This window comes from Dermacentor andersoni, chromosome 1 (genome assembly GCF_023375885.2).
Source record: "Dermacentor andersoni chromosome 1, qqDerAnde1_hic_scaffold, whole genome shotgun sequence".
Lineage (NCBI taxonomy): Eukaryota > Metazoa > Arthropoda > Arachnida > Ixodida > Ixodidae > Dermacentor > Dermacentor andersoni.
This window is the reverse complement of record NC_092814.1, coordinates 138,937,322-138,962,121: the sequence shown is the minus strand read 5'-3', so window position 1 is coordinate 138,962,121 and position 24,800 is coordinate 138,937,322. Positions and strand designations below refer to the sequence as shown.

Here is a 24,800-nt window from a genome sequence, read left to right as displayed (position 1 = left end):
GAGCGATAAATCCCAGCAGGCACTTCATAAATAAAAAACATCTTGCAAGATGGGCCGGTGGGAATCGAACCAGGGTCTCCGAAGTGTGAGACGGAGGCGCTACCACTCAGCCATGAGTTCGTTCCTTCACAACGGGACAAAATCGCCTCTAGTGAATGCGGTGTTGCCTTAGAAACGTGCCGTAGAAAGTTATACTGCGGTGTATATCGGTAATTATGACCATGTAACTTACAGAAGTCGCAGTTTCATGAGTAGCGAAGTACGTTTCCGCGAAATTTCTTCTGCGCTCTGCGCATACGCAGAGCCATCTTGCGGCAAACACAGAAGACCCCCTCCTCGCAATGTACGGCGCTGCCCCGACACGTGGCGCGCCACTCGCCCCATTACCGCGTCCGCCTTTATGGCGCGTCGGGGCCCGGCTATCTCTGCCGATCGCGACTTTTGGCTGGCGTAGCGCGTTTGAGTAGGCGGTGCGAACGGGGTGCGATAACGCTATCGCGTTCCACTCTTGAAGGCGAAGCTTAAGCGTCCTCCAATTTTTTTAGGTATGAACCATTGCAATGAGCCACTTAAGGCTTTCGCCTGAATAACTACACATGTGTATTATACCCGTCCTATAACAGCACACATATGCAAGTACGTACATTTAAATTATCTATACACGCTATGTCACAATGGCACATACCCATTCTGGAGGATTGGCAAATACGCAGTCGCACATATACAGTGGCCCCAGAATAGAGCTAGACGAAATACTATAATACATTTCAAACCAGCCATTCTGCTAAAATTGTGCAGTGCGTTTTTTTACGAAAAATATATGTGTTTTTGTTTACTTCAGTGCTTGCCTTCCACGCGCTTTCCACGCCTGAATTATGCTCGCATACAGGTCACCACATGTGGCGTGTAATGGCGAGGCCGCTCAATTCTCCCGCCTGACGTTGTGGACTGATTGCACTAGACAGTCTGCGAAAGCGACTGGCTCCCCTGGATAGGTAAACATTGCTTTTCAATTTTTCGATTCACGTGACAGCGGTCACCGATACGCATATACTGTGCACCTTCAGCATTACCATCCTGTGATACATATGCGGCCGCTGGGCGGGACGAAGGCCTAAATTAGTTTATCGTGGCCAGATGGACCGTTATACGGGTCACTTTTAAATATCGCGAGCTTTGTTTTAGACGTGAAGAAAAGCTGCGCGAAAACTATGCGCGAGCTTCAGAAATATGTGCGAGCTTCAGAATGCCGTATTTTCTAAACCGATCATAAGTGTTGTGTCGGCGATAGCGCGCCTGATAAGCAGACTGCTGTTAGTGCGCATGTGCGCACAAGGGCTTATAATGTCATGCTATGTGCGCTAACCGCTGATTCCTGATGTAACCATGAGCCCGCAAGCTTCGGGCAATAAACACAATTTCCCGTTGGAACCCTTGCCTGATCACTCACTGGCAGAGACATTACAATAAGCATTTGAAGCAACCAAACCACCGAAACCGGCAGTAACCTTTGACATCGTTTGTTTCCTTAGTGGCCAAACGCCGACCACTGTCATAAATACATGCAGCGTATTTCAGTTTAGATGCACGAAAATACCTAATGACAGGCGGAATAATCGAGTGCTTCCTTCAGAATAAATTCAGCCGCCTTGCTGGTCACTTAAAGATCTGAAAATTGAGTAGTTACACTACAGATTTGCGAGACATTTGCTAATTACCATTTGAACCGGATAATGTAAGCTAAGTACATCAGCAGCACGACTAGAACACATAAAAAAAAAACATCTCGGTAGACTGAAACACGGGGTTGTTGGTAAGTCGTTTATTTCACTTGTACTCGCTCATATACAGTGCGGTGGAGAAGGCATGGGGTTAAGAAAGGTAGAACCAGCTATCTCTGCATTATCAAATACCGTCAGCAGGCATAGCCATCGTCCTAGAATTATTGTGGCCAAGTCAGTTGGCGGTAGATGCCTCTACTCGTCACGTCCCAGTCCCCCAAATGATCAAGCACCATATATTCACATACAAGCCGGACCAGTGGGCACGTCCTCTGATGCAGAGTCATTCTTCACGAGAGATAATACGTCGCAGGCTTTATAACACATAAGGACACAGCAGGTCCAACTTCACAACTCGGTTGAAACTATTGGTACGAGGCTTTTCCCACGTAAGAAACTTTCTTGCGAATACGGACCTTGAAGCCTTAGATTAGCGCCAAAGGAAGTGAATATTCAAGGTGCAATGTTAGTTTCTTTCCCAGCACTGATTCACAGGCAGTGCATACTTCAAATTTTGCCCCTTTCTCCACCTGAAGCAGTAATCGAGGCAACAGACTCATCAAACAGAGCACTCTTCGTAATCTGAAGCATATCTTAATAAAAATATATTTCGTATGCGTGCGCCCACTAAAGGCTGTGCCAAAGGCAAAAAAAAAATTAATTTCTTATTTATTCTTTATTTCTGTCGCACATGTATACTGTACTTATGATCCCATCCTAACATGATCACGCAGCTGTTTCTGTGAGGCTTCAGGGCAAGTTCCACAACCGCGCGCCATCATTGGGGAGAACCGTTAGCTAACACCTTCAAAGTTGGGACAACTGCTGATCCAACTGACCCTTAGCTAGGTTTAACACTATACATTCACATAAATTATTACAAAAGCGGAGTGACGGAAACAACATGCGAGGATGAGGATGTAGCTTGAGCTGCCACCTCATGTTGTCTTCTTCCTCTTGCTTTCAGGCTGCTTTCATATCTGATGTGAATAGAAACACAATTAACTGCGCACTCATGTGAATTTCCCCACGCATTTCCTTCGTTGCAATGCCGATTGATTGAGACTCACCAGTGGTAGATGGTTTTCTTTTCTGCTTAACAATGATTGGTGCTGTTGCAGTAACCGAGTAACTCAAAAGCTCAGTCGTGAATATTTTCGGAACGTCCTCAAAAGCTAGTACAGCGCAGAGGAAACCGCCAAACGATCTAGTTCTGTGATCCGTGTGCGAGTACACCTATGCCGCCAGGCCGTATAGCGGCCAGCCGGACGCGCCGTGGTCCCAGAGCGCCGCGCACGTGTCCAGACTGCGACAACATGTGCAAGAGGATCTATACCTCGAGAACCATTTACGATTTCTTACGTACTTGTTTTACATGGCTGTGCACGTGAAAAAAATGCAAATAGGATAGAGGAAAGTACATGCTGCACTCAGATGTACAAAAGAAGAACGCCGTGCAACAGAAGTATCAGGCCCATTTTCTTTTGTTCGTACGGGCCAGGTCGTCTCGGTGGACTCTCTGCGAGCAATACAGTGCGGGAACGGCTAGGCGTACCAGAGCACTAAATCAGAGAGATAATATTCCTCTGTGCACGCAGTTGCCAATGTATCCCCGACGCGATTCCCTGAAACGCTTGCGTCCTTGACGCCCTTTCTCTACTGCGATCGTCGACAGCTCAGCGCGCATCCGCGTCAGCCCACTTGCCACGTCGCGCGCATGAACGTCGGTAAAATTCTTGACTGAGCCATGGAGAGTGCAAGACACTTCAGTGAATCATTGCACGGTTACCTTCTGGCTAAAACGAGAGGAGGAACTTTAAAAAAATGAAATCAAACAGAGATTAAAGATCTGCCTGAAGATGGTTCTTGCCTGCGCTGTTTACAAATCAATCACGTGGCTTTGCTAGACAGCAGCTTTACACAAAAGCCGGATTTTTTAGTTACGCGCCGTCGACTCGAGAAGGTGAAAACAATGATCGGAAAGCACTCAATCGTGAAAAAAATGTCACGGACCTTACAGTTTTGTAGCTTTGCAACGAAACGACAGAGTCCGTTTAATGTAGGCTACCAAGCGAATGTGAATGAGCAGCACATGGTCACAATGTAGCAGGCATCTATCATTCGAAGTCCGCCCTATTGTATCACGAATCCCAAAGTCGTCCCTATGCACAGCTGCTCGTTCCCCTTCTCTAGAAGGTCTCGAAATGGAGGCTTGCGAAATATGACAGTACGGTAACGACAGGTCCATAATGAGTACCGTACCAAGAACAAGTTCGGAAGGCTGTCTGGGCTAGCAGATTTTTAAATATAAAGTTTCAAAATTAAATTCGACATTTTCTTCGGTAACGTTAATTTCATTAATTGACATGTTACTACGAGCAATGGTGTCTGGTTGGACGACGTTGTTGTCACGAGTGAAAACGAACTGGAAATACTCCTTAAATGCATTTGATATATGAAATGGATCATTAGTAGAAACATCGTTAATGACCATAGAAGTAGCTATCGTATCACGCGGTAAAACAGACGACCAGAATTTACGTGGGTTAGTTTTTAGTAGGTCCTGCAGCTGCACACAGAAGAAATCCTTAGCCGAGTTAATTTTCAGTCTAAGCTCCTCTTTGGTTTTAATGAAACTTAGCATGGCTGTACGAGTATAATTGTCGGAGCGCCTCTTACACCTTAGCCTAATCACACGCCGTGTTGCATGTAATATATCTCGCGTCATCCAGGGAATTTTCATATTTTTCTTTGTTTTTAATGGAATTAAACACTGAATACATTTTTTAACCAAGCATTCGAAATAACTAACTAATGCAGTAACATCACAAGTAGAACTTAGCGCAAGAAATTCGTCAACGCCACCTGATTGTGTCCATTATTGAAACATAATCAGCGCGACTGAAATCAGGAAATGTAGAGAATACAAAATTCTGTTTAGTAATCGGGAAATTTATTGAGACAAGAACGGCCTGGTGGTCAGAAATTCCCTCGATGATTTTACATCTGTCCACATATTTCCACGGTCTATGACCTGATCTACGGACAATGAACTGAAGAGCACTGAGATATCCCAGTTTTTCAGCTGTGAAGCGACATTGTTGTCACGTATTTTTCTTTTATTGTTCAGACGGTGGCATGGAGACAGAAAATTTCAATGACTTGAATGGAATACGGCGTTGCATCTTCTTATCTGCAGTGGTCGAACATGCACGTGGTTCCTCGTTTGCATCCAGCTTCTGTCTTGAAGTACTTGCAGGATCTGTACCTGGTAGAAATGATAGAAAGCGATAAAGGATTTCAAGCTCAATAGCCAGCGCAGAATCATATCAGAACGTTTCCAACGCTTTATCTGCACATACAATGCTCGAAAAGCTTGAAACGAAACAATTTTGTGTCTAAATGCGCAAGTTACAACGATGGTTGTTGAACTCCATATATTACAGCGAAAGCTGTATATGACTAACCTTCCGTAGTTTTTTCGGCATCCGGCAACAGAAACGGACTTAGCAATTCTAACAAACCCATACGGGTGCAGTGCGGCGGCGCAAATGTCAAAATGGGGAACAAATTAGAACGCTCGCCTTGAATAGCGTGACGTCAAAGTTATCGCAGTGTATATGCAGAAAAGGTATCGGCGCTAAAAACAGCTGCGTTATCGATGGGCCGGACACGTATAGTTCGTACACCCGAAGAACAACATGCGTTCTTCGGGAACAGCAACGAGAATGTAAACAGAGCCGGCGCGAAACGACCACCGACGAAGAACGTTCCCGCGATGCTGAACGAAAACGACAATCGCGAGCCCGGGCAGCGCATTTACATTCGCTCGCCTGTGCAGCCGGTCGACTGCAGCGCCGCCCCCGCGGCGCCAACGGGAACTATATATCTAGGTAACTTTTCGCCCTAGGGGAGCGTAGGAACAGCGAGTTTTACGGCAATCGAAGCTGTGTGTGTGTGTGTGTGTGTGACGCGCTTGGTGTGTGCAAAGAGCAATTAAGTTGCGTGTGTGACGAATGTGTATGCGCAAAATAGCACGACCACGAACGAAGGTGGAACATCGCGTTTTGGCATTTGGTGTGCGCAGAGCAATCGAGTTGCGTGTGTGACGTGTTTGTTCGCGCAAACAGCACGACCACGAACGAAGCGATGCAAGGTGGAACAGCGCGTGTTGCACAATCGAGTTGTGTGTGACGCGTTTGTGATGCGCAAACAGCACGACGACGATCGTCTTCTAAAACTGCGCCAGAGCAAACCGATTGTTGTGTGCTACATACGTATTGCGCGGGCGTTAAAACTAGAGTAACACGGGATTGCGACGCGACCAGCCGCAGTGTATAGGACATGTACGTACGTACGTACTTTTTTGTAATGTGGTCAATCTTAAAAGGACGATGGCATTTCTGCACCGGCGGAGAAGTGGGAAATCGTGATTAAATTTGGCGATCATTGTTAAAAGCAAAGGCTTACCCTTAATTAAAGGTTATCCCCTACCTTCTACTGAAATTGCAGCCTCTAGTAGTCTTCATGCACTATTGTAATCATGACACCATACGACGATACCCTCTGACGTGGGGCCCAGACTACTGGAGAGCTGGTTGATCAAGCTTGCTCAATAAACTTGACCTTTTGTTCTTTGATTATGCTACAGTGCTAGAGCGTAGTTTCTTGCTATTAGTAAACAGGCAAGACAACAAAGCATTGCTACTCTACTCCTGTTGTGGCTCTTCAGTCAATGACACTAGAGGGGAAAGGAATCGAGATCCAAGCCACGGGGCAAATTGTGTTTAGCCAGTCTTAAACACCCTTAACTCAATGTTTTAAATGCCTGTGTGGTTGATACCTTGTCTAGTGGAACTTCTTGCCATCCCCAAAATGTGCATAGCACCAGAGGTATAGTTTGACAGCTGTAAGCAGTGCAATTAAGGAAGTGCAGTACCTGTATTGCAGCTTTACACCGGCTAAGATATTGAAGCTTGGGAGTATGTTCATATTTCTCAACTATAGTGTGGCAAGAACTTGTAATCCGCCCTCAAGTTCTGCTAGAGCACAAGCTACTGTTGCTCTTTTGTGCAGCTAGTGTCAGCAGACAAGCTTGCAGTATTGCTAGGTAGAAAAGCACTTAGGCTTCACAACCATCCAAGTCATAAATGAATAAGTGCATGGCTAGAAGATGTAAATTGCAAGAAACAGTTCAAATGCCATTGAGCATAGTTGCGCTATTGCAATGTATCCTTCGGAGCATTGTACGAGCCATGGTAGTTCCCACATTGTGTTGAAGTGCCATACCAGTGACATATGATAATGATGCTAGTGTGATCCAGTGTGGCTGTACTTTGTTCTATAAAAACTTTTCATGTGTTTTAGATTATATTTAGTGCAGTATCTGAAAGGTTATGCGCAGATGATGATAGTTGACCTTACAGCCATTTTTTCTATACAGTCCTTCACTTTCCATCAAGTTCAGCAAATCATTGAAGCCCCAAAATAACACATTTAATATTGGTACTCAGATTGAACAGTTTCAGTTCTATGTGTATGTTTCAGAGAACTGGACCAAACATCAAGAATGAAAATTTAGCTACCTGTTGATGCTGTAGCTTTAGGCTCTGCAAGAACCATTTATCTGCAGCACCCAACTTATCCCGTATTTGACGGATTATGATAGATGTGTGAAGAAGCACGAGTGTTATGCAGAACAGTTTTCAAGAGGTAATGAATCTCTACCATATAATTCATAAATAACTGGAAGGCTTCTCCTAAGGAAATGTTCGTGCTCTGCACTGTAACATTGACAAGTCCCTCCCTAAGATAAGGTGATAAAGAGAGCTGGTTTTATGAATCTGTTGTATTTCCACAATTTTAACATGGTATAAGTGAGGCCCAAGGCATAAATGGGACTGCGTGCTGTTCTGTATGCGTGCTACAGATCAATAGTAGCCAATCAATAGCCATTTTATTGAAGATGCAAACTGGATCATATCCTAGGGCCAACTCACTGTCAATGAAAACTGTGATACTGGCTTCCTGCACTGTTTATTGATCATGGACTTCTATTTGAGGTGCGATTGAAGTCCCTCAATATCTTAAACTATGAGTTGCAACTGGGAGAACGTGTCCATTCATTAGGACTACACTTTTTGTATTTAGCTCTCATCATTGTAAACAGCTTCATAATGAGAGGAACCTCAGACGAAATGCTTATTTTTTCCTGGCTTCTTTGTAAGCACTAACTATGGACATGTAAACAAGGTAATCTTGCATTTATCCTGCCTACAAGTGCCTCTTTTGACATTCATGCCTGTATTGCCTTTTCAGTGCCACTGAAAAGGCAATACTGGCCACTGAACAGTAATGACGAAAGCATTGTGCGGAAATATGCAAGGTGATCAGGAAATGTAAAATGAGTCATACACCCGACTGTAGCAAACTGCTACAGAGAAAACCCATGCAGGTTTCTCGGAAAGTCTTCACAAACCTACCACATGCTTCAGACTGCTCCTGTGATTCAGATGTCTGCGATAAGACGTAAAAGTAGGTTCTCACGGGCCCATCTATTCTCTGGTTCATGAAGTCTTCATTCCAGAGAGCCTCACCATGCCGTAACACGAACCCCCGTATTCATAAATGCATCTTAACTTGAAGCCCATGCTTGACTCGATTTAAATGACGCCTGTCGTGAACACACCAAAAGTAACGCAATGAGCATCTTGGGCGCGTTCACACCATGCGTCATTTATATCAAGTCAAGCATGAGCTTCAATATGTATTGCTGAATACGGCGGTAAGACTTGATAAAGGTCGCTATTAATTATTTGTCCAATGTTTCAGTTTTCGCATCAAGAATATCTAGCTTTTTCTGAATGCTACGAATTTTTGCTTCATTCTCCTTTTCACCACATGTGCTTCATGGCAATCTCTTTCATCTTTCCATCCCTTCTCCTTTCCCATGCTGTTGGCCAACGTGCAGGTGTCATCTATGCGCTAGACAGTTACGATGTGGTCAGCAGGCTTTGGATTTCTCTGTCAACCAATTTCTCTCTTTGCTTTTGTGATCAAGTCTGCCTGACCCTTAGATTACTGTATACAATGAAAACAAAGCCTTTTTTTTTCATGAAATGGGCAAGCACTTGCATCTCTTGCAAAGGATCTTCCAGTAAAGTTTTTCGTTCCTGCAATCACACTGAACATGCACGTCCATCATAATTTTTATGTATCTAAAACGCACCGCCAGAAAGAGTAACAAAAAGCAGCTATATTTTCAGATAACACTTGTGGCTAAGAAAGCAAACCAAGACCAATTATGGATGGTCTCCATTTTTTTTTTTTCAACATGCAAGGAGCATTGTGCACACACCTCTCAAGCATAAAGGCAGCACGTATGAGCCATGATGCCTCAATGGCTCCCATGTCTGATCACCCAAAAGAAGGCAGGCCAAACATAAAATTTGTTTTTTGGAAATTCCATTTATTATAGCTAAAATTTTATCTTGAAAACACAAAAAGTAGTCTTCATTTCAAGACCGTGCAACCTCTGGCTGTATTTTGCAGAGCATGAAAACATGAAAATATACTAAATTGAAATGGCAACAGCAAAGAAACACTGGCTTCCATCTTCTGGAATGCAGAAGAGAGTGACACTGTACATGGTAATCCAAAGTATGGACCCAACTTGGTCGTAGCATACATGCTCTGTGCTGATGTAACTTTAATTAGAACTGAAGTGTGGCATCCACTACTCGCCTGTGTCGTCAACGGCCATTTCATGTTGCCACACATTCTTTATCCGCTACCTGAAAAGATTACATTACACCATGAAGATGACAAAGCTCACATGCATTAAAGGAAAATTGGTTGGCTATCTTGTCTCCCATACAACTCTGCCAAATACCTGCAATTAGTGTAAGTATGCTAGTTCCTTGCACTGTTTCCCATAACATCTTTGTTGAAGGTACTGGGTAACAATATCTCAATCACTTCACAAACTGTGGAGATTATTGTTAATTTTTAAAGCGAACAGCTTTATTTGCCTCTCGACAGCACATGGCATAATTTGTTTAATGTAAAAGGTTGAAGCAATTCATCGGCATGTGCTTCACCATGTGCCTTGCAAAGATTCCTCATTAACAAATATACTGTTTCGAGAGTTTTCATTTCAGTTTGCTGACGCAATGAAAAGAGACAGGAGGGAAGCTATGAAGCTGCTTGTCTCTCCACACCAAAAGCCAGCACCTATAGACTCTGCTAAAGATGTACTTCTCAAAATCTGGCTACTCCTTGACCAATCTGTGCAAAAATGTTAAATACGTGAGTCAGAAGTTATGTCAACCAGGCTGCTGCCACTCAAAGGGCAAAGCTCCTTGAAACAGCAAAGCTCAAAAAAGAAGGAAAGAAGAGCACCTGTGAATGTTTCATGCTTTATAATGTAGAATAAAGATTTCACCAAAGCCAGGAATGCCACGCATCAGTGCCAGCGGGAACATCGTCTTGAGAATGGCTCCTTGATTTGGATTACATATTTCGACTAACAATTCTGCTGTATTGATTTACAGGTTGTATTTATGAAATCAGCAGCAATTCTGCTCGTACAGTTTGAGAAATACGCCAAAATTGATGCATGGTTCTTTCACATAAGAATTTGAAGGATAAATTCTAGGAAGCGTTACAAAGGCAGAAACAGTGTTCGAAGGTGTCAGAATGAGGGCCATGAAATGAGGTCCTTGACTAACCGAACAGTGCCGCTGCTGCAGACATTTTAAGCATGAAATGCTTTTAGCTCCTGTTGTCAGCCACCTTCAATGAACCAAAAGCCAGAGCCATTATCCTGGCACTCAAACCAGCTCATCCGGGCAAACAGTCAAGACTGCAATACATATGCTAGTTACTTCCCAAACATGTTACAAAAAATATTGCTTCTGAGTTCTAAATATTTGCTCACAATATCACTCAAGCTGTAACTTTTGGTACGCTGAAGTTTTATTTATCACTTCTAATAGCGACGTTCAGAGGCAGATACAAGGCACTGTACACTTGATTGTCATTTTTTGGCACTGAGACACAGTTGCTTGTGCTCTTTTCAATGCCAGCAGTCCGCGAGGTCCACGGCACATATGGTGGACCGAGACGAGACTTGCAATGGGGTTCTGTCTTTGACAGGAAACTTGCTTCCATATGGACCAGTGTACAGTTGCGTGATGCAGTGGGGTGGGGTGTGCCATTGCGAATGTGCGCTACACCCATTTTAAGATTGTGGCTAGTACCACCTACAATCAATCTGCTTTGTCGGCAGCCATTTCATGCTTACATCTACTCTCGATTACAGGAGAGCCAGTATTTTTTAGTGTCACCAGAACAGCCTGAAAATGCCCATACAAAATTCTCCAAAGAGTGCAAGCGCTTCCGAGCTTTTTTAGTCTGTACATTCCAGCTATCTGAAATGAATCCAAGAAAGTAGTGGATGTTAAGGATATGATCATAGAGCTATGGCATATTACTTCGAGGTAGATGAAGTGGTACACGAAGGTGTCCTGTGTATTCTATTTCAGTGATAACATCATAGTGAACTGTTGGATAGTGTTCAGGAGAGATGCCGCGCCAGTGCATCAAGTGCAATCAAAACGTGGCTTTGCTGTTGTTCAAAGCAGATATTGCATTCGCCCTACAGTAGAAAGGAAACGAAGCAACACCTTCAAGAAGGCAGTCCCCAAACAGCGAAAAAAAAAAAAGGTTGGAGGACACTTAAGCTGCGCCTTTAAGAGTGGAACACGATAGCATTAAAAGAGCCCTGGCTGCTTCTCACGCTTCCCGGCAGCTGCAGCTTATGCTTCTGTAATGTTTCCCTGGAAATGCTGGTGGCAAACGCTATGCACGAAGGCGAGCTTTCTGGGGCGTGCCACTCCTAAGACAGACCTGAAATGGCAGCTGGGAAAGGGGTTTGTGTTTGAGTTTCCGCGCAACAGAATTATGTTTTCTCGCATATTCAAATTACAATCCAACGCTATCATGTCTCAAAGTTGTGTGCAAGTCACACTTTATGAATTTTTGACACATCCTACTTTAAGAATTTTAATTAGTTCAGTAACGCCTATATGCCCCGTGGAGGGCCTGTATCAATCGGGATGCATGGTTCGGGATTAATTTTCTCATATGGAAAAGGTCGCCAACACCACTGCTGGATTTTCAGCAACACGGGGCCCTGAACGCTATGGCTGGTAATACTATTGTGAATCAGTTCCAGGCCAACAGCACATGTGCCACGCACAAAAAAAAAAAAAAGCAGATGCACGTGGGCACTTCCCAAACATTTTTTTACAATAAAGGCAGAGGAAAAACCTTCGCTGCTAAGGCATCAGATGAGTAATGTGTAAAACACGCAATATAAAGCTTAATTGTACACCCGACAACGACTACATTGTAACGTAGATTGGAGACAGAGTCTTGTAAAATATACGCTTCTCTTTAATGGCGGGCCAGAACAAGAGCGTGCAGCTTACGCACTTCATCCGTTTTTAGTGGCACCGACCTTTGCGCGCGCCGTCCTGCGGTGCGGGAGCCCCACATCTTTGTGTCAATTGCCTCCCATGAGAAGAGCGACCGTCTCGGTTGCGTCAAAAAGTTCTTTCAGCTACATAAGAAATGGAGCTCCTCAGGTGCATCTCAGCATTCAGGTATGCGCATAGTATGGTTTCATGCGCACTACACGAACAGCTTCAGCGGGAAGACGACGACGGAGTGAACTGAGGTCAGAACTGCAGGGGACCACTTCGTAGGTCACGTCACTGAGGCGGCATGTAACCTTGTAGGGACCAAAATACCGGCGGATCAACTTTTCTGAGAGTCCACAGTGGCGGACGGGCGATCAGACCCACACGCAGCCGCCGGTATTGTAATTGATGTCGCGTCGACCCTGGTTGTATCGAAGGGCGGCGGTATGCTGTTGGCTCCGGATACGATGCCAAGCAAGCTGGCGTGCCTCTTCGGCTCTTTGTACGAACTCTTCTACGTGTTCGCTGGTCGGGCTATTATCAGCCATAGGTAGCATGGCGTCAAGTGTTGACCTGACGTGGCGCCCATATACAAGTTGGAACAGCGTAAACTGTGTAGTCTCCTGTACAGCAGCGTTATACCCGAAATTCACATAGGGTAAGATCGCGTCCCACGTCTTGTGCTCTCGTCGACATACGTGGAGAGCATATCAGCCAGTGTTCTGTTCAGACGTTCCATTAATCCATTGGTTTGAGGGTGATATGCAGTGTTCTTGCGGTGAGAGCTATGCATCAGCTGGAGAACATCCTGCATAAGTTCCACTGTAAATGCTGTACTGCGGTCAGTGATGAAAACAGACGGTGCACCATGTCGTAGGACGATGTGGCGTGCAAAGAACTTGGCCACTTCATATAAAATTACTTGCGAAATAGCTTCGGTTTCGGCGTACCAGGTTAAGTAATCGGTAGCGACGACTATCCATGTGTTGCGCGAAGAGGTCACTGGGAATGGCCCAAGTAGATCCATTCCTATTTGTTGGAACGGTGCTTGAGGAAGGTCCACAGTATGGAGAAAGCCAGTCGGTTTAACAGGTGCTTTCTTGCGGCGCTGACAATCATGGCAGGTCTTCATGTACCGTTGCACAGAAGAATAAAGCCGGGGCCAGTAATACTTCTGTCGTATCCTTGCCTAAAGTCTTGGCGAATCCCAGGTGTCCCGCGCATGGCTCATGATGGCAGGCTCGCAAGATGTCGTGGCGTTGCGCCGATGGCACAACAAGGAAGTACGTATTGGGGCTGCTTCCGCCATTTTTCCTGTAAAGGACGTTGTTGTGCAAGTAGTATGATGATAAGCCGCGCATGAGCAAGCAGGGTAAAACACCTTCAACTCCTTGGAGGTGTTCGATCCGCGGCAGCAGCTCAGCGTCAGTGCGCTGGTGCTCAGCCATCTTTATGGCGTCGATAACTAATGCGGCGACAAATGGCAAGTCATGGTCAGGGTCCAATGAGGTCGTAGAAAGTGGTGCACAGGACAAACAGTCAGCGTCACTGTGCTTCCTGCCATATCGGTAGACAACTGTAATATCATACTCTTGTAAGCGAAGGCTCCAATGGGCTAGTTTGCCTGAAGGATCCTTGAGGTTGGCAAGCCAGCACAGGGCGTGGTTGATCGCTGACAGCGTTAAAGGGTCTACCGTACAAGTAGGGTCGGAATTTACCAATTGCCCACACAACCGCTAAGCATTCTTTTTCATGTGGTTGAGTAGTTTTTCTCAGCCTTGGTGAGACTGCGGCTTGCATAAGCAACGGGGCGTTCCGCACCAGCTTGCCACTGCACAAGCGCCGAGACTCGCATTGCTGGCATCAGTATGGATTTCAGTGTCAGCGTCTTCGTTGAAATGAGCAAGTATCGGGGCCTCTTGCAAACGCTTGCGCAATTCATTGAACGACTGCTGCTGCTCGTCCGCCCAAATGAAAGGCGCATCATCGCACGTAAGCCCTGTCAGAGGCTCAGCAATTCTTGAGAAGCCCTTGACGAAGCGCCCATAATATGCGCACAAACTAAGGAAGCGTTGGACAGCCTTCTTGTCTGTGGGTGGTGAAAACTCAGCGACGGCAGCTAACTTGTCGGGGTCTGGTCGGACGCCTTGAGGACCAACGACATGGCCAAAAAATTTGAGCTCTTGGAACCCGAAGTAGCATTTTTCAGGCTTGATGGTGAGGCCGGCAGTATGGATCGCAGTGAGGACACCCTCGAGTAATGCGAAATGTTCGTCAAACGTGCTCGAGAACACAATGACATCGTCCAAGTATACGAGGCAGGTTAGCCATTTCAGTTCAGCAAGCACGGTATCCATCGTCCGCTGAAAGGTGGCAGGTGCGGAACAGAGACCGACAGGGAGAACTTTGAACTCATAAAGCCCATCAGGTGCCACAACTGCTGTTTTTTCACGACCCTGTTCATCAACTTCGATTTGCCAATATCCTGATTTAAGATCCAACGAAGAAAAAAACTTGGCATGTTGTAGACTATCCAATGCATCGTCAATGCGTGGCAATGAATAAACATCACGCTTGGTGACACGGTTCAACTTTCTGTAATCTCCACAGAAGCATAGTGTGTTGTCTTTCTTTCTAACACTACAGGGGAGGCCCACGGGCTGGTGGATGGCTGGATCACGTCGTCTTGGAGCATCTCTTTCACCTGATGCTTGATCGCTTCCCTTTCCACTGGAGACCCTCTGTAAGGATGCTGACGGACAGGACGTGCAGACTCGTCGGTAATAATGCGGTGCTTTGTGATGGACTTGCGCCGCACTTTGGATGACGTTGAAAAACAGTCCACAAATTCATTCGCGAGACTCAGTAGACGGTCTTTCTGATGGTCTGGCAGAGCGGCGTTAACGTGAATCCGTTCTTTTAGGCTGGGGAACCCAGATTGCTGAGACGATGCGGTTTCCAATGTGGCAATGTCAGTAACATTAGTGATTTCGTGAAGAAATGAGCTCAGTTCAGCCATGTCGTTCCTCGCGGTACATGCCGATACTCGTTGCTAAAGTTTGTTAGCAAAACAACTGAACATTTGTTTTGCACCTGAAGAAACCCTCTGGCTATACAAATGTGGTGCTCAAGAAGCAGGGGCATGTTTGCCTCAGCAATTCCTTCGGCGGCATCCTCCATGTCGCATTGGACAAGGGTAAGCACGCTGCTCTTGGGTGGCAACATGATGTGATCGTCAGTTACGCGAAGCGTGATGTCACGGTCGTTGTCATTACTGTTCACTATGGCTTGCGCAGTAGTGAAGCTGACTCTTAGACTCTTGCAGGTCGATAATGGCACAGTCTGCCTGAAGGAAATCCATGCCAAGTATAAGGTCCTTTGAACATTCAGGAAGATTGACGAAGTCGCTGATGTATGTGAAGCCCCGAATGTTGACTCGTGCCGTGCACCGGACCATTGGAGTTATGAGATGCCCTCCTACAGTACGAATCTGAGTTTCGGTCCATTGCGTTGAAACTTCGTTCAGTATACGCGCGAGATTCTGGCTCATAACAGACGTGTCCGCACCCGTGTCGATTAACGCCATGACCTCGCGGTCATCTGTGGTAACTGGTACGTCGCAGGATACTGACACGGAACTACACTGCCTTCTCTGCGTCTAAATTACGTCGTATAGCGGTCGTTGCAGTGGAGGATCTTCAGCGTTCGCAACATCAGCGACCTCACCTCCGCAGGTCGCTGGACTCAGTTTTCCCGGGAGGCTGGGCTGAGTGAGTGACGTCTTGTTGCTCTCAGCTTGAATAGGGGCTGGAAGACCTGTTTCGGGCGGATGACGGTGACCGGGGTTCACGGAATCATGGGGCAAACGAGGTCCAGGCATCCGCGAGGTATGCTTCAATCTACAGGGCGCATTCAGTGAAAATTGACGGAGCCCAGCTCGTTGGTAGGGACACGCTCTGTAGAGGTGATCGGCTTCACCGCAATGAAAACACAAGGGCCTCCGGTCTGCGGAGCGCCACACGTCGCTCTTGCAAGGTGGGTGTGTTTCAGCCATGAATGGCGTGCAACGAGGCGAGTGGCTTGTTCAACAGCGCGCACACCAAGAAGGTTCAGGACGTCGCTCACCTCGCGAAAAATCAGGGACAACGAACTTTGTGCAGCTTCCGTATACGACATGCGAGGTTGTGGCTTCCGTACCTTGTGCTGTGGTGTCTCACTTCGCTCTGGGACTTGGACTGCCTGCCTGATTTCCTCCCGGACGACCTCAGCCAGAGCAGGTCGCTGTACTGATGCTGGAGAAACCTGAAGCTTTTGAAGCTCTTCCCGAACGATAAGCCTAATGAGCTCCCACAAGGCATTGATATTGTCCAGGGATATAGCGAGAGTCACGCGATAGGGTCGACACGTCGCGGTTCTGCCTTGTTCGCCGCTGCAGTGCCTTTTCCATCGATACGGCTTCCGCGAGAAACTCTGCAACAATATTTGGTGGGTTGCGTATTAGGGCACCGAATAACTCTTGCTCGACACTGCGCATCAAATTCCTTTGCTTCTTTTCTTCCGGCATGGACGGATCCGTGCGTCGGAAAAGTCGGCACATATCTTTGAGAAACATTGCGATGCTTTCGTTCGGCCTCTGTACTCTCGCCTGAATTGCAGATTCAGCTCGCTCCTTGCGATCGAGGCTGGCGTATGTGCCGATTAGCTGCCGTCGGAATTCGTCCCATGTCGATAGGGCCCTGCCTCACGGTTCTCAAACTAGGTCCGTGCATAGTCCTTGAGGGCAAAGTAGGCGTTGCGTAGCTTGCGCTCTGTAGTCCAGCCGTTGAATTCTGCGACACGCTCAAAGTGATCGAGCCAGTCCTCTACATCCTCAAAGGTGTCCCCATGGAAGGACGTGGGGATTCGCGGCTGGTTCAGGACGACCTCGGTCGGGGCGGTCGAGAAAGAAGGTGGAACCAACGTATTCATCCATCCGACTTGACTGCGTAGAGGCTCGTGCTCAGGCGGCAGTCCTTGAAGTCGGCAGCTTTCCGTACCTGCACAAGAGTCAGCTCGACCGGACTTTGTACTGGGCTTGTAGACGGTGTTCGATCTGGGAGTGGTAGAACGTACCCCACACCTTCACCAGAAAAATTTAACGTAGATTGGAGACGGAGTCTTGCAAAATGTATGCTTCTCTTTAATAGCGGGGCAGAACAAGAGCGTGCAACTTACGCACTTCATCATCTTTCGTGGCGCCGACCTTTGCGCGCGCTGTTCTACAATGCAGGAGCCCCACACCTTTGTGTCAATATGCACAAATTGCACGCAGAATTGACGTCGACTTGGGGTGAAGGTCGCTTTCCGAGTTCTGCCTGGTGTTGTCTACAGGCAACAAACGCATTGGTGAAGAAGCTTACACCAGCATTTTTCGTTGTCCTTCACTGTCTTTAGTCTCTGTGTATTTTCTACATATCCACCAAACCTAAATGTTTTCCTTAAGGTTTTTCATGTTTCATCCCTAACAGTTAGTGCCCATTACAGTGCATGCCCATGTTAGTGCCCATGTTTGCATGCTTTTTTCTTCTACGCAAAGCACTTAAAGAAGAGCCATCCTGTCAGCCACCTAGGTCTACTCCTTTTGCTCAACTACATTTTTTAGCCCAATGATGAGAAAGAGTTCTCTAGCATACCTGAAGGTCATGAAGAAGTAGAACAGTATTACCGGCTGCGTGAGATATTTGAAGACATACTAATGATTTTTTTTTTCAGACAAGATTCGAAACATGAGTTCCAAATTTATTAGCTTTCTTTTACCATTTTTTATAAGGCTATTGAGTAAAACCATCTTCATCCTCAATTACTGACTGAATTCATCTTTGATAGCAGCAACATTGTATCATATAGCGTGTGTTGATGTTGGGCAGTGCTTCCACAATAACAGCCTTTAGGGAGTTTTTATCTATGTGTAGCTGTTCGTTATTCTCCTTCCCAGTAACCCCCATCATACATAGTGGCATGCAGATTGAAGTATTTGGAATTAGGGATGCTACATCGAGGTTGATGTGGCTTCAGAAATTTACCACCGGACACTCGTGAGCCATGAAGATGTTGTGGAAGCAAATAAATTATATAGGGTGGTGCCTAATGACATTGTGCCCAAAAAGCTTTACTATGTCACCTGGGGCTGCTTGGCTAAGGCCATAATTGGCTTTTGAGGGTTCTCACTCGTATCACCCCCTACCTCCTGGAGGAACTCAACCACTTGAATGGCACCTTGCCACAGGCATCAGTTATTTCTTTTTGTCACATGATAATTAGACACGATTTCTCGTCTCACCCTGAAAACAATGTGGTTCGTGATATTTCGAGAAGGTGGTGACCTCCAAGTTACAGTGGTCAGTGTGTAAGGCGACTAGCACAACATAAAGTTCCATCTCGTGCATCAGGCAGAATGCTGCTATTTCCAAATAAATTTGCTAAATAGGTCACAGAGGTGATGGTGAAGCTGAAGTCGAGTGCTTAGACAGATTGAGAATGTTAATGGTTGTGCAGATTCAAAGCCGCATCCTCAAATACTTTGCGCAGCTTGCATGACAATGCTGAAACTGGAGCCTGTGTCCTGTGCACTAATATTTCACTGTTTTGTATGGCTACCTTTATAGAAGACGAAAGCCAAACTTCTCCAGGTTTAAGACTGGTTTTACGACAGCTATGACAGAGCCAACTCCTTGGTGCACGTTTATGGTAGTGGTGACGAAGCCATCAGGAGCACTCCACACTTTTATGGATTACACAAAAACTGAACAAGCAAGCCTTATGAGCATCATATCCAATTCCTGCAGTAGAGCATACCCTTCAGATACTACGAGTCACAGCTTGGTGTATGAAAAATTGATGCCCAAATTCAGGGTTTTGGCAAATCCCTGAGAAATTACAGGAAGTTCTTGACCACCTATACAGCACCGTTCCGTTGGTTTCGCTATAACTGCTCATGCGATTTGGTATCTGGTGTGCCCCAGATCAAACACAATGGTATATGAATGATATTCATCCAGAACTTATATGTGTTGCTTGCCATATGGTCGAGGTTATCAGTTGGTGCTCAACTAAACAGCAACACAACGAACTCTGCAGTACATTTGAGGGCACCCACTGTGCAAGAGCTGCCATCCACAAAGAGAAATGTAAGTTTGGCATCGCAATAATATCTTACTTGGGGCACATGAACGAAAACAAGCTCAAAGCCGTCACAGACATGCCAAGACCATCCTCCAGAACTACTGCTGCTAATGGGCATGACCACCTATCTAGGTTCATTTGCTCCTAACATGACAAACACTACAGCCATTGTCCAGCATGCTGTTTTCAAAGCATGGTTTGTCTGGAACCCACACAGGTTCCAGAATTCTCAAAATGGAAAGAAATACTTTCTTCAGATCCAGTGCTTGGCTGGTGCTCCTCAAAATGAGAGACCAGCTGCTAATCACAGCTGATGCTTTGTGCTGTGGTCTAGTTGCAGTGCTCAGCCAAAAGCAAGACGATGGGCAACATGTTACTAGATACGTGTTTTGTTTTTTTTATTTACTCATACTGTTGGCCTGTCGGCCGTTACCGGGTGGGTCAAAGCAGCACTTCAACAATTAGTACAATACATGGTATTGAAATAATACATATAGCACAAAAATAAAACAAGTAAATAGCAGTATTTCGGCAATTAGTACAGTACATGAAGGCAGTACATGAATAGTGTTTTAATAGGTGAACATAAGTGAACAAAGAATATAGATAAGCGAAATATTCTACAGATACTCCTATTGATATGATTATAAATGCAGTGTTAATAAACAAGGTCATACACCCCCTCCCTCCAAAAAAAAAGAGAAAAAGCACGTATATGTGCGTGAATCTTTGAATGTTGCTTTAAGTTTTTCTCAAATTCTTTCGCATTGATGCTTTCTCGCGTGGACACCGGTAATTCATTTCATTCTTTAATGGTTCTTGGAAAGAAGGAAAATGCGTAAGTGTTAATGTGCATCTGAGGTATTTGAAAAGTATTATATTTGCTTTTCCGTAGTGTTCTACCTTGTCGTGCTATCAAATATTGTTCGCTGTTGATGTTGAATGCGTTTTTAGTGAGAAGAAAAAAGAATTTTAACCTAGCTATGCGCCTGCGTTCCGCGAGCGTAGGCAAGTTCAGCAAACCGAGCATTTCGGAGACTGAATCTGTGCGAGCATAACGCGATAGAATAAACCTTGCTGCTCGTCGAACTCTTTCCAGTCTCTCAATTAACCCCGACTGATAAGGGTCCCAGATTATGCTGGCCTATTCTAACGTGGGTCGAACGTACGTTAAATAAGCTGTTAGTTTTACTGACTGTGAGGCTAACTGCAATTTTCGTCGCAAGAACCAAAGCTTCTTTTCCGCAGTTTGGCATATTTTTGTAACATGGTTCGACCAGCTTAAGTTTGCGGATATATGTATGCCTGAGTATTTGAGCACGTCAACTGAGGAAAGCGCCGAAGAATTCACTGTGTAATTAAAATCAAAAATATGATGTATTTTATTCGTCATGCGCAATACAACAGTTTTACTCTCATTTATTTTCATTTTCCATTTGTCACACCATTCTTCTATAGCCCTAAGAGCGTCACTGAGTAATGTCTGATCTTCTGTGCTATTAATTTCTTTGTATAGTAAGCAATCATTGGCAAAAAGTCGCACCGTGATACCTTCGTCAATTGCAGAGGAAATGTCATTAATATAAACTAAAAATAGTACAGGACCTAACACAGACCCTTGTGGGACACCAGACGTTACGTTCAACGGCTTTGATTTAATGTGTTCCACTTCTACGTATTGGGTTCTGCCCCGGAGGTACGCGCTTATCCATTTTACTATTTTCGCGTTTATTCCCATATAAGTCAATTTCACAATCAATTCTGCATGTGCCACTCTGTCGAATGCTTTCGACAGATCAAGACAGATGGCATCTATCTGTTTCTTATTGTTTAATGTGCTGGCAAAGTCATGGATTGTTTCAAGAAGCTGTGTTGTTGTGGAAAGGCGCTGTCGGAATCCGTGTTGTTTGGGAAAAAATGAGTTCGCATTTACGATGTACGTGTAAATTGACTTCGCTACAACATGTTCTAGGAGCTTGCAGCAAACGCAGGTCAACGATATCGGACGATAATTTTCAATGATCTGTTTATCTCCAGATTTGTGCACAGGTATAACCTTTGCCGTAAGCCAGTCATCAGGGACTCGGCCTTCCGCAAGTGACGTGTCAAACACGTTGGCGGGCTAGTTGGTTAGAATCCATGGTAGAGTGTATAAGCGCGACTGGACGAGGACGAAGAAAGAAACAGATACACAGACACAGCACTTCACTTTCAACTATAGATTTTATTTTCGCACGCATCGATAAATGTATACCGTGCGAGCGGAAACAAACGTAACAGCAAAAATAGAACATTGAGTGGTACATTTCGTTGAGTGGTACATTTCACATAATCTCAGAAGAATAGCGGCGAAATCGGGAGTGGACGTGGTTTTCTCTGCCCCTGAGCGTCTACAGAAGCTGTGCAAACAGGTTAACACAGAAAATAACAAAAGGCACTCATGTTCTACCCAACATCGCAAACAATTTGTAACCTGTACTCATAACGTTGTCTATGCCATCCCACTTTCATGCGGAAGTACGTACATTGGTCAAACCGGCAGATGCATCAACGAGAGATTAAAGGAGCATCAATACAACGTCACTAAGGTAATCTCGGGCCATTTGGGTATTCACTGCCGAGATTGTTCCTGCAAGCCCATGTTTGAAAGCACTTCCGTTCTGTATAAGGCTCATAGCAGGATGACGAGGGAGATTGTAGAGGCCTAAGAGATAGCAAAATTAGAGCAAAAGTGCGTAAGCAAGCCTTCGGTGTCACTATCGGAAAAGGAGATACGATTCCTTGGTCTGTCTTTGTGACGATTGTAGTACATGTTTTTTCTTTTTTTCCATTGTCTTGCACACGTGTCCGGTTCAACGAAATGTACCACTCAATGTTCTTTTTTTTGCTGTCACGTTTGTTTCCGCTTGCACGGTATATATTTATCGACGCGTGCGAAAATAAAATCTATAGTTGAAAGTGAAGCGCTGTGTCTGTGTATCTGTTTCTTTCTTCGTCCTCGTCCAGTCGTGCTTATACACTCTACCATGGTTACTAGATACGCCTCAAGATATTTAGCAGAGACAGAATGCCTGGCTATGCCCAGATATAGAAAGAAGTGCTTTCTTTCTTGCAAGCTCGAGATAAATTCTATAAATGGGGCAACAATCTGTTTCCCAATTTATAAAGTGTGCACATGATTGATACATTATGAGGCATAATGTACATCTTAGGCAAAGACTTTCCCGCAGCTGATACACTGTGAAGTTCTCATGTGAAGGAGAATAACAGGCACCACAAGGGCCTACCAAGATTGAAGGCTATGCATGCTGCCTCTCCCCACCTTCTTTACAAGAACTGAAGAAAGAACAAGTGCTAGATTAATGCTGCTGCCAACTTTGCATTTTCACTCGAAAGAGCTGGACAAGGTGTTGCAAACTCTGAAAGAATTCTGGCTTTACAAGGACAATGTAGTCCAAGACATGTTGATATTTTGGCAATAAAACCATCGCGCCCAAGAAGCTACAGGAGCTTACCCACCCAGCACTTCTCACTTGAAGGCCACTTTGGAATCAATAAATGCCTAGCAAGACGTCAAAGTACTGCATCATAAATACATACAAACAGCAAATGTCTTCAAGTCATGTCGTACATGCTAGCACCACAGGGCTAAGAGAAGGGTGACACTCCTGCAATTAGGATTCTGAGAAAAGCTGTTACAGAAGTTCACTATGGATATATTTTCTATTGGAGGGGTGTGGTGGCTCATCGTCACAAAATACTAGTAAGGGTATCCTGAGCTAGTACTGGCTAGTTTGACAGGACCTGTGGTTGCGACTTAATGCCTCTTTGTTTTCACAAGGCGTGCAATAGTGTAGTGGTCGTGAACCGCAACAAACTGTAGCTTGCAAAAGGGCGCAGCTCGCTGTTTGCACAATTCATAAGAATTCCAACAAATGGCGTGCAGTCCACGCTACCAACAGCGCAATGGTCTCACAGAAGCCACCGTAAACTTATCCAAGAACTCCCTTGAGGCATCAGAAGATGCCTACAAGACACACGATTATAGACTGAGCCTTCTGAAAAATAGCTCCTCGCTAGTGCAAATGCTTACGAGCCAAAGGCTTAGGACTACACTTCCAGCTACTGCAGACAGCTTCTTTCCACAACTCCCGGACCGGAGGGAAATGTAAGTGCATGAGCAAAAGTGCTGGCAGAAACAGAAAACTTACTCTGATGTTGGGCATGGCATACAAGATCTACCCAATTTGTATCCAGACATTAATGTCCGAGTAGTTGACCTGGAAAATGCAGGCACACTTCAGCAGCCAGGAGATAAGCCCAGGTGATAGTGGATAGACACGGACAAAAAGACCAGTCATCTCAAACAGGACACAACGAGTGCCACTGCCTCTGGCTGCATAATCTAGGATTCGATGAAAGTTCGGCTGGTCAGGCATGGAAACGAAAAAAAAAAAAAAAAACATGATCTAAGAAATAATAGTCACACGACTATTATTTGCCGAGCATGCGCAGGAACATAGTCACAAGATTGACTGAGACAATGCCACTGTTGTTGCCAAAGAAAAGAACATGTCATCCCGGCGGCTGCTAGAATCGCTAATCGTTCAATTGACGTCAGCTACGATGAACCAGACACCAGGGACTATGCCTGCCATTTACGCATGTTCATTACGTCACATGCTGGCTACATAGGTGACGACGATTTCCTGTCCAACTCAGTGAACGAGGAACCCGTGTGTAGTTCCGAAACGTCGGGTTATACATGAGACTTGGTCAGTGACCGTGAACCCCCCTTCATGCCTCTGGCTAGGGGAGAAGAACACAAGCAGCCACACGACTGTAGCAAAGAGGTTCCGTTTTGTAGAGATCCTGGACATCAACACCATAGAAGTGGACAATGCATAACATCAGCTAAACATTAAGCAACATGACCCTTTCTATACAGGGAAGGATGTGCTACAAAGATGCTCGTACTACTGTAACGCTAATGTGCATGCTTGTAGAAAATGATCACAATAAAAAACTCACCTCTTGCCTTGTGCTCAATGTTGAGGCTACCATTCTGAATCACAATTACTTTATCCCACCTAGCTAACAGTTTGTCAAATCTCAACGAGGTTTTAATAGGAATCTTGTCTCCACTACCCGAAACGCCAGTCTGTGTAGTAGTGTTACACAGTGTTGGGTTCAAATCTGCCATAATCATGAATCCGAATGAACTTGCCCACATTTCAGTTATTCTGCAAAAGTATTTGGGATCACTTCGTTGCTTCTATATGCACTGAGGCAATCACAGCTGTGAAACACATTTAGGTCGTACTGAAGATGTAAAAGACCATGTAACATATGTGCTGAAAGGAGCAATGACAAC

The 24,800-nt window shown here is 45.2% G+C and overlaps 1 protein-coding gene and 1 long non-coding RNA gene across 2 annotated transcripts in view; both read right to left on the bottom strand.

Annotated features, from left to right (window-relative positions):
* Positions 1-4,712: 4,712 nt before the first annotated feature.
* The window catches only part of LOC126544350 (uncharacterized), a 57,179-nt gene continuing 37,091 nt past the window's right edge, over positions 4,713-24,800 (bottom strand). Inside the window, exon 7 of the mRNA XM_050191638.3 lies at positions 4,713-5,049. Within this exon, the coding sequence (XP_050047595.1) occupies positions 4,971-5,049 (79 nt within the window). The 3' untranslated portion in view covers positions 4,713-4,970. The remainder of the gene's footprint in view (positions 5,050-24,800) is intronic.
* Positions 9,525-24,451, bottom strand: LOC126523321 (uncharacterized). The gene is made up of 2 exons (XR_008610578.2): positions 23,638-24,451; positions 9,525-9,574 (listed from the first exon to the last, which is right to left on the bottom strand). It is a non-coding gene; the product is annotated as an uncharacterized lncRNA (long non-coding RNA).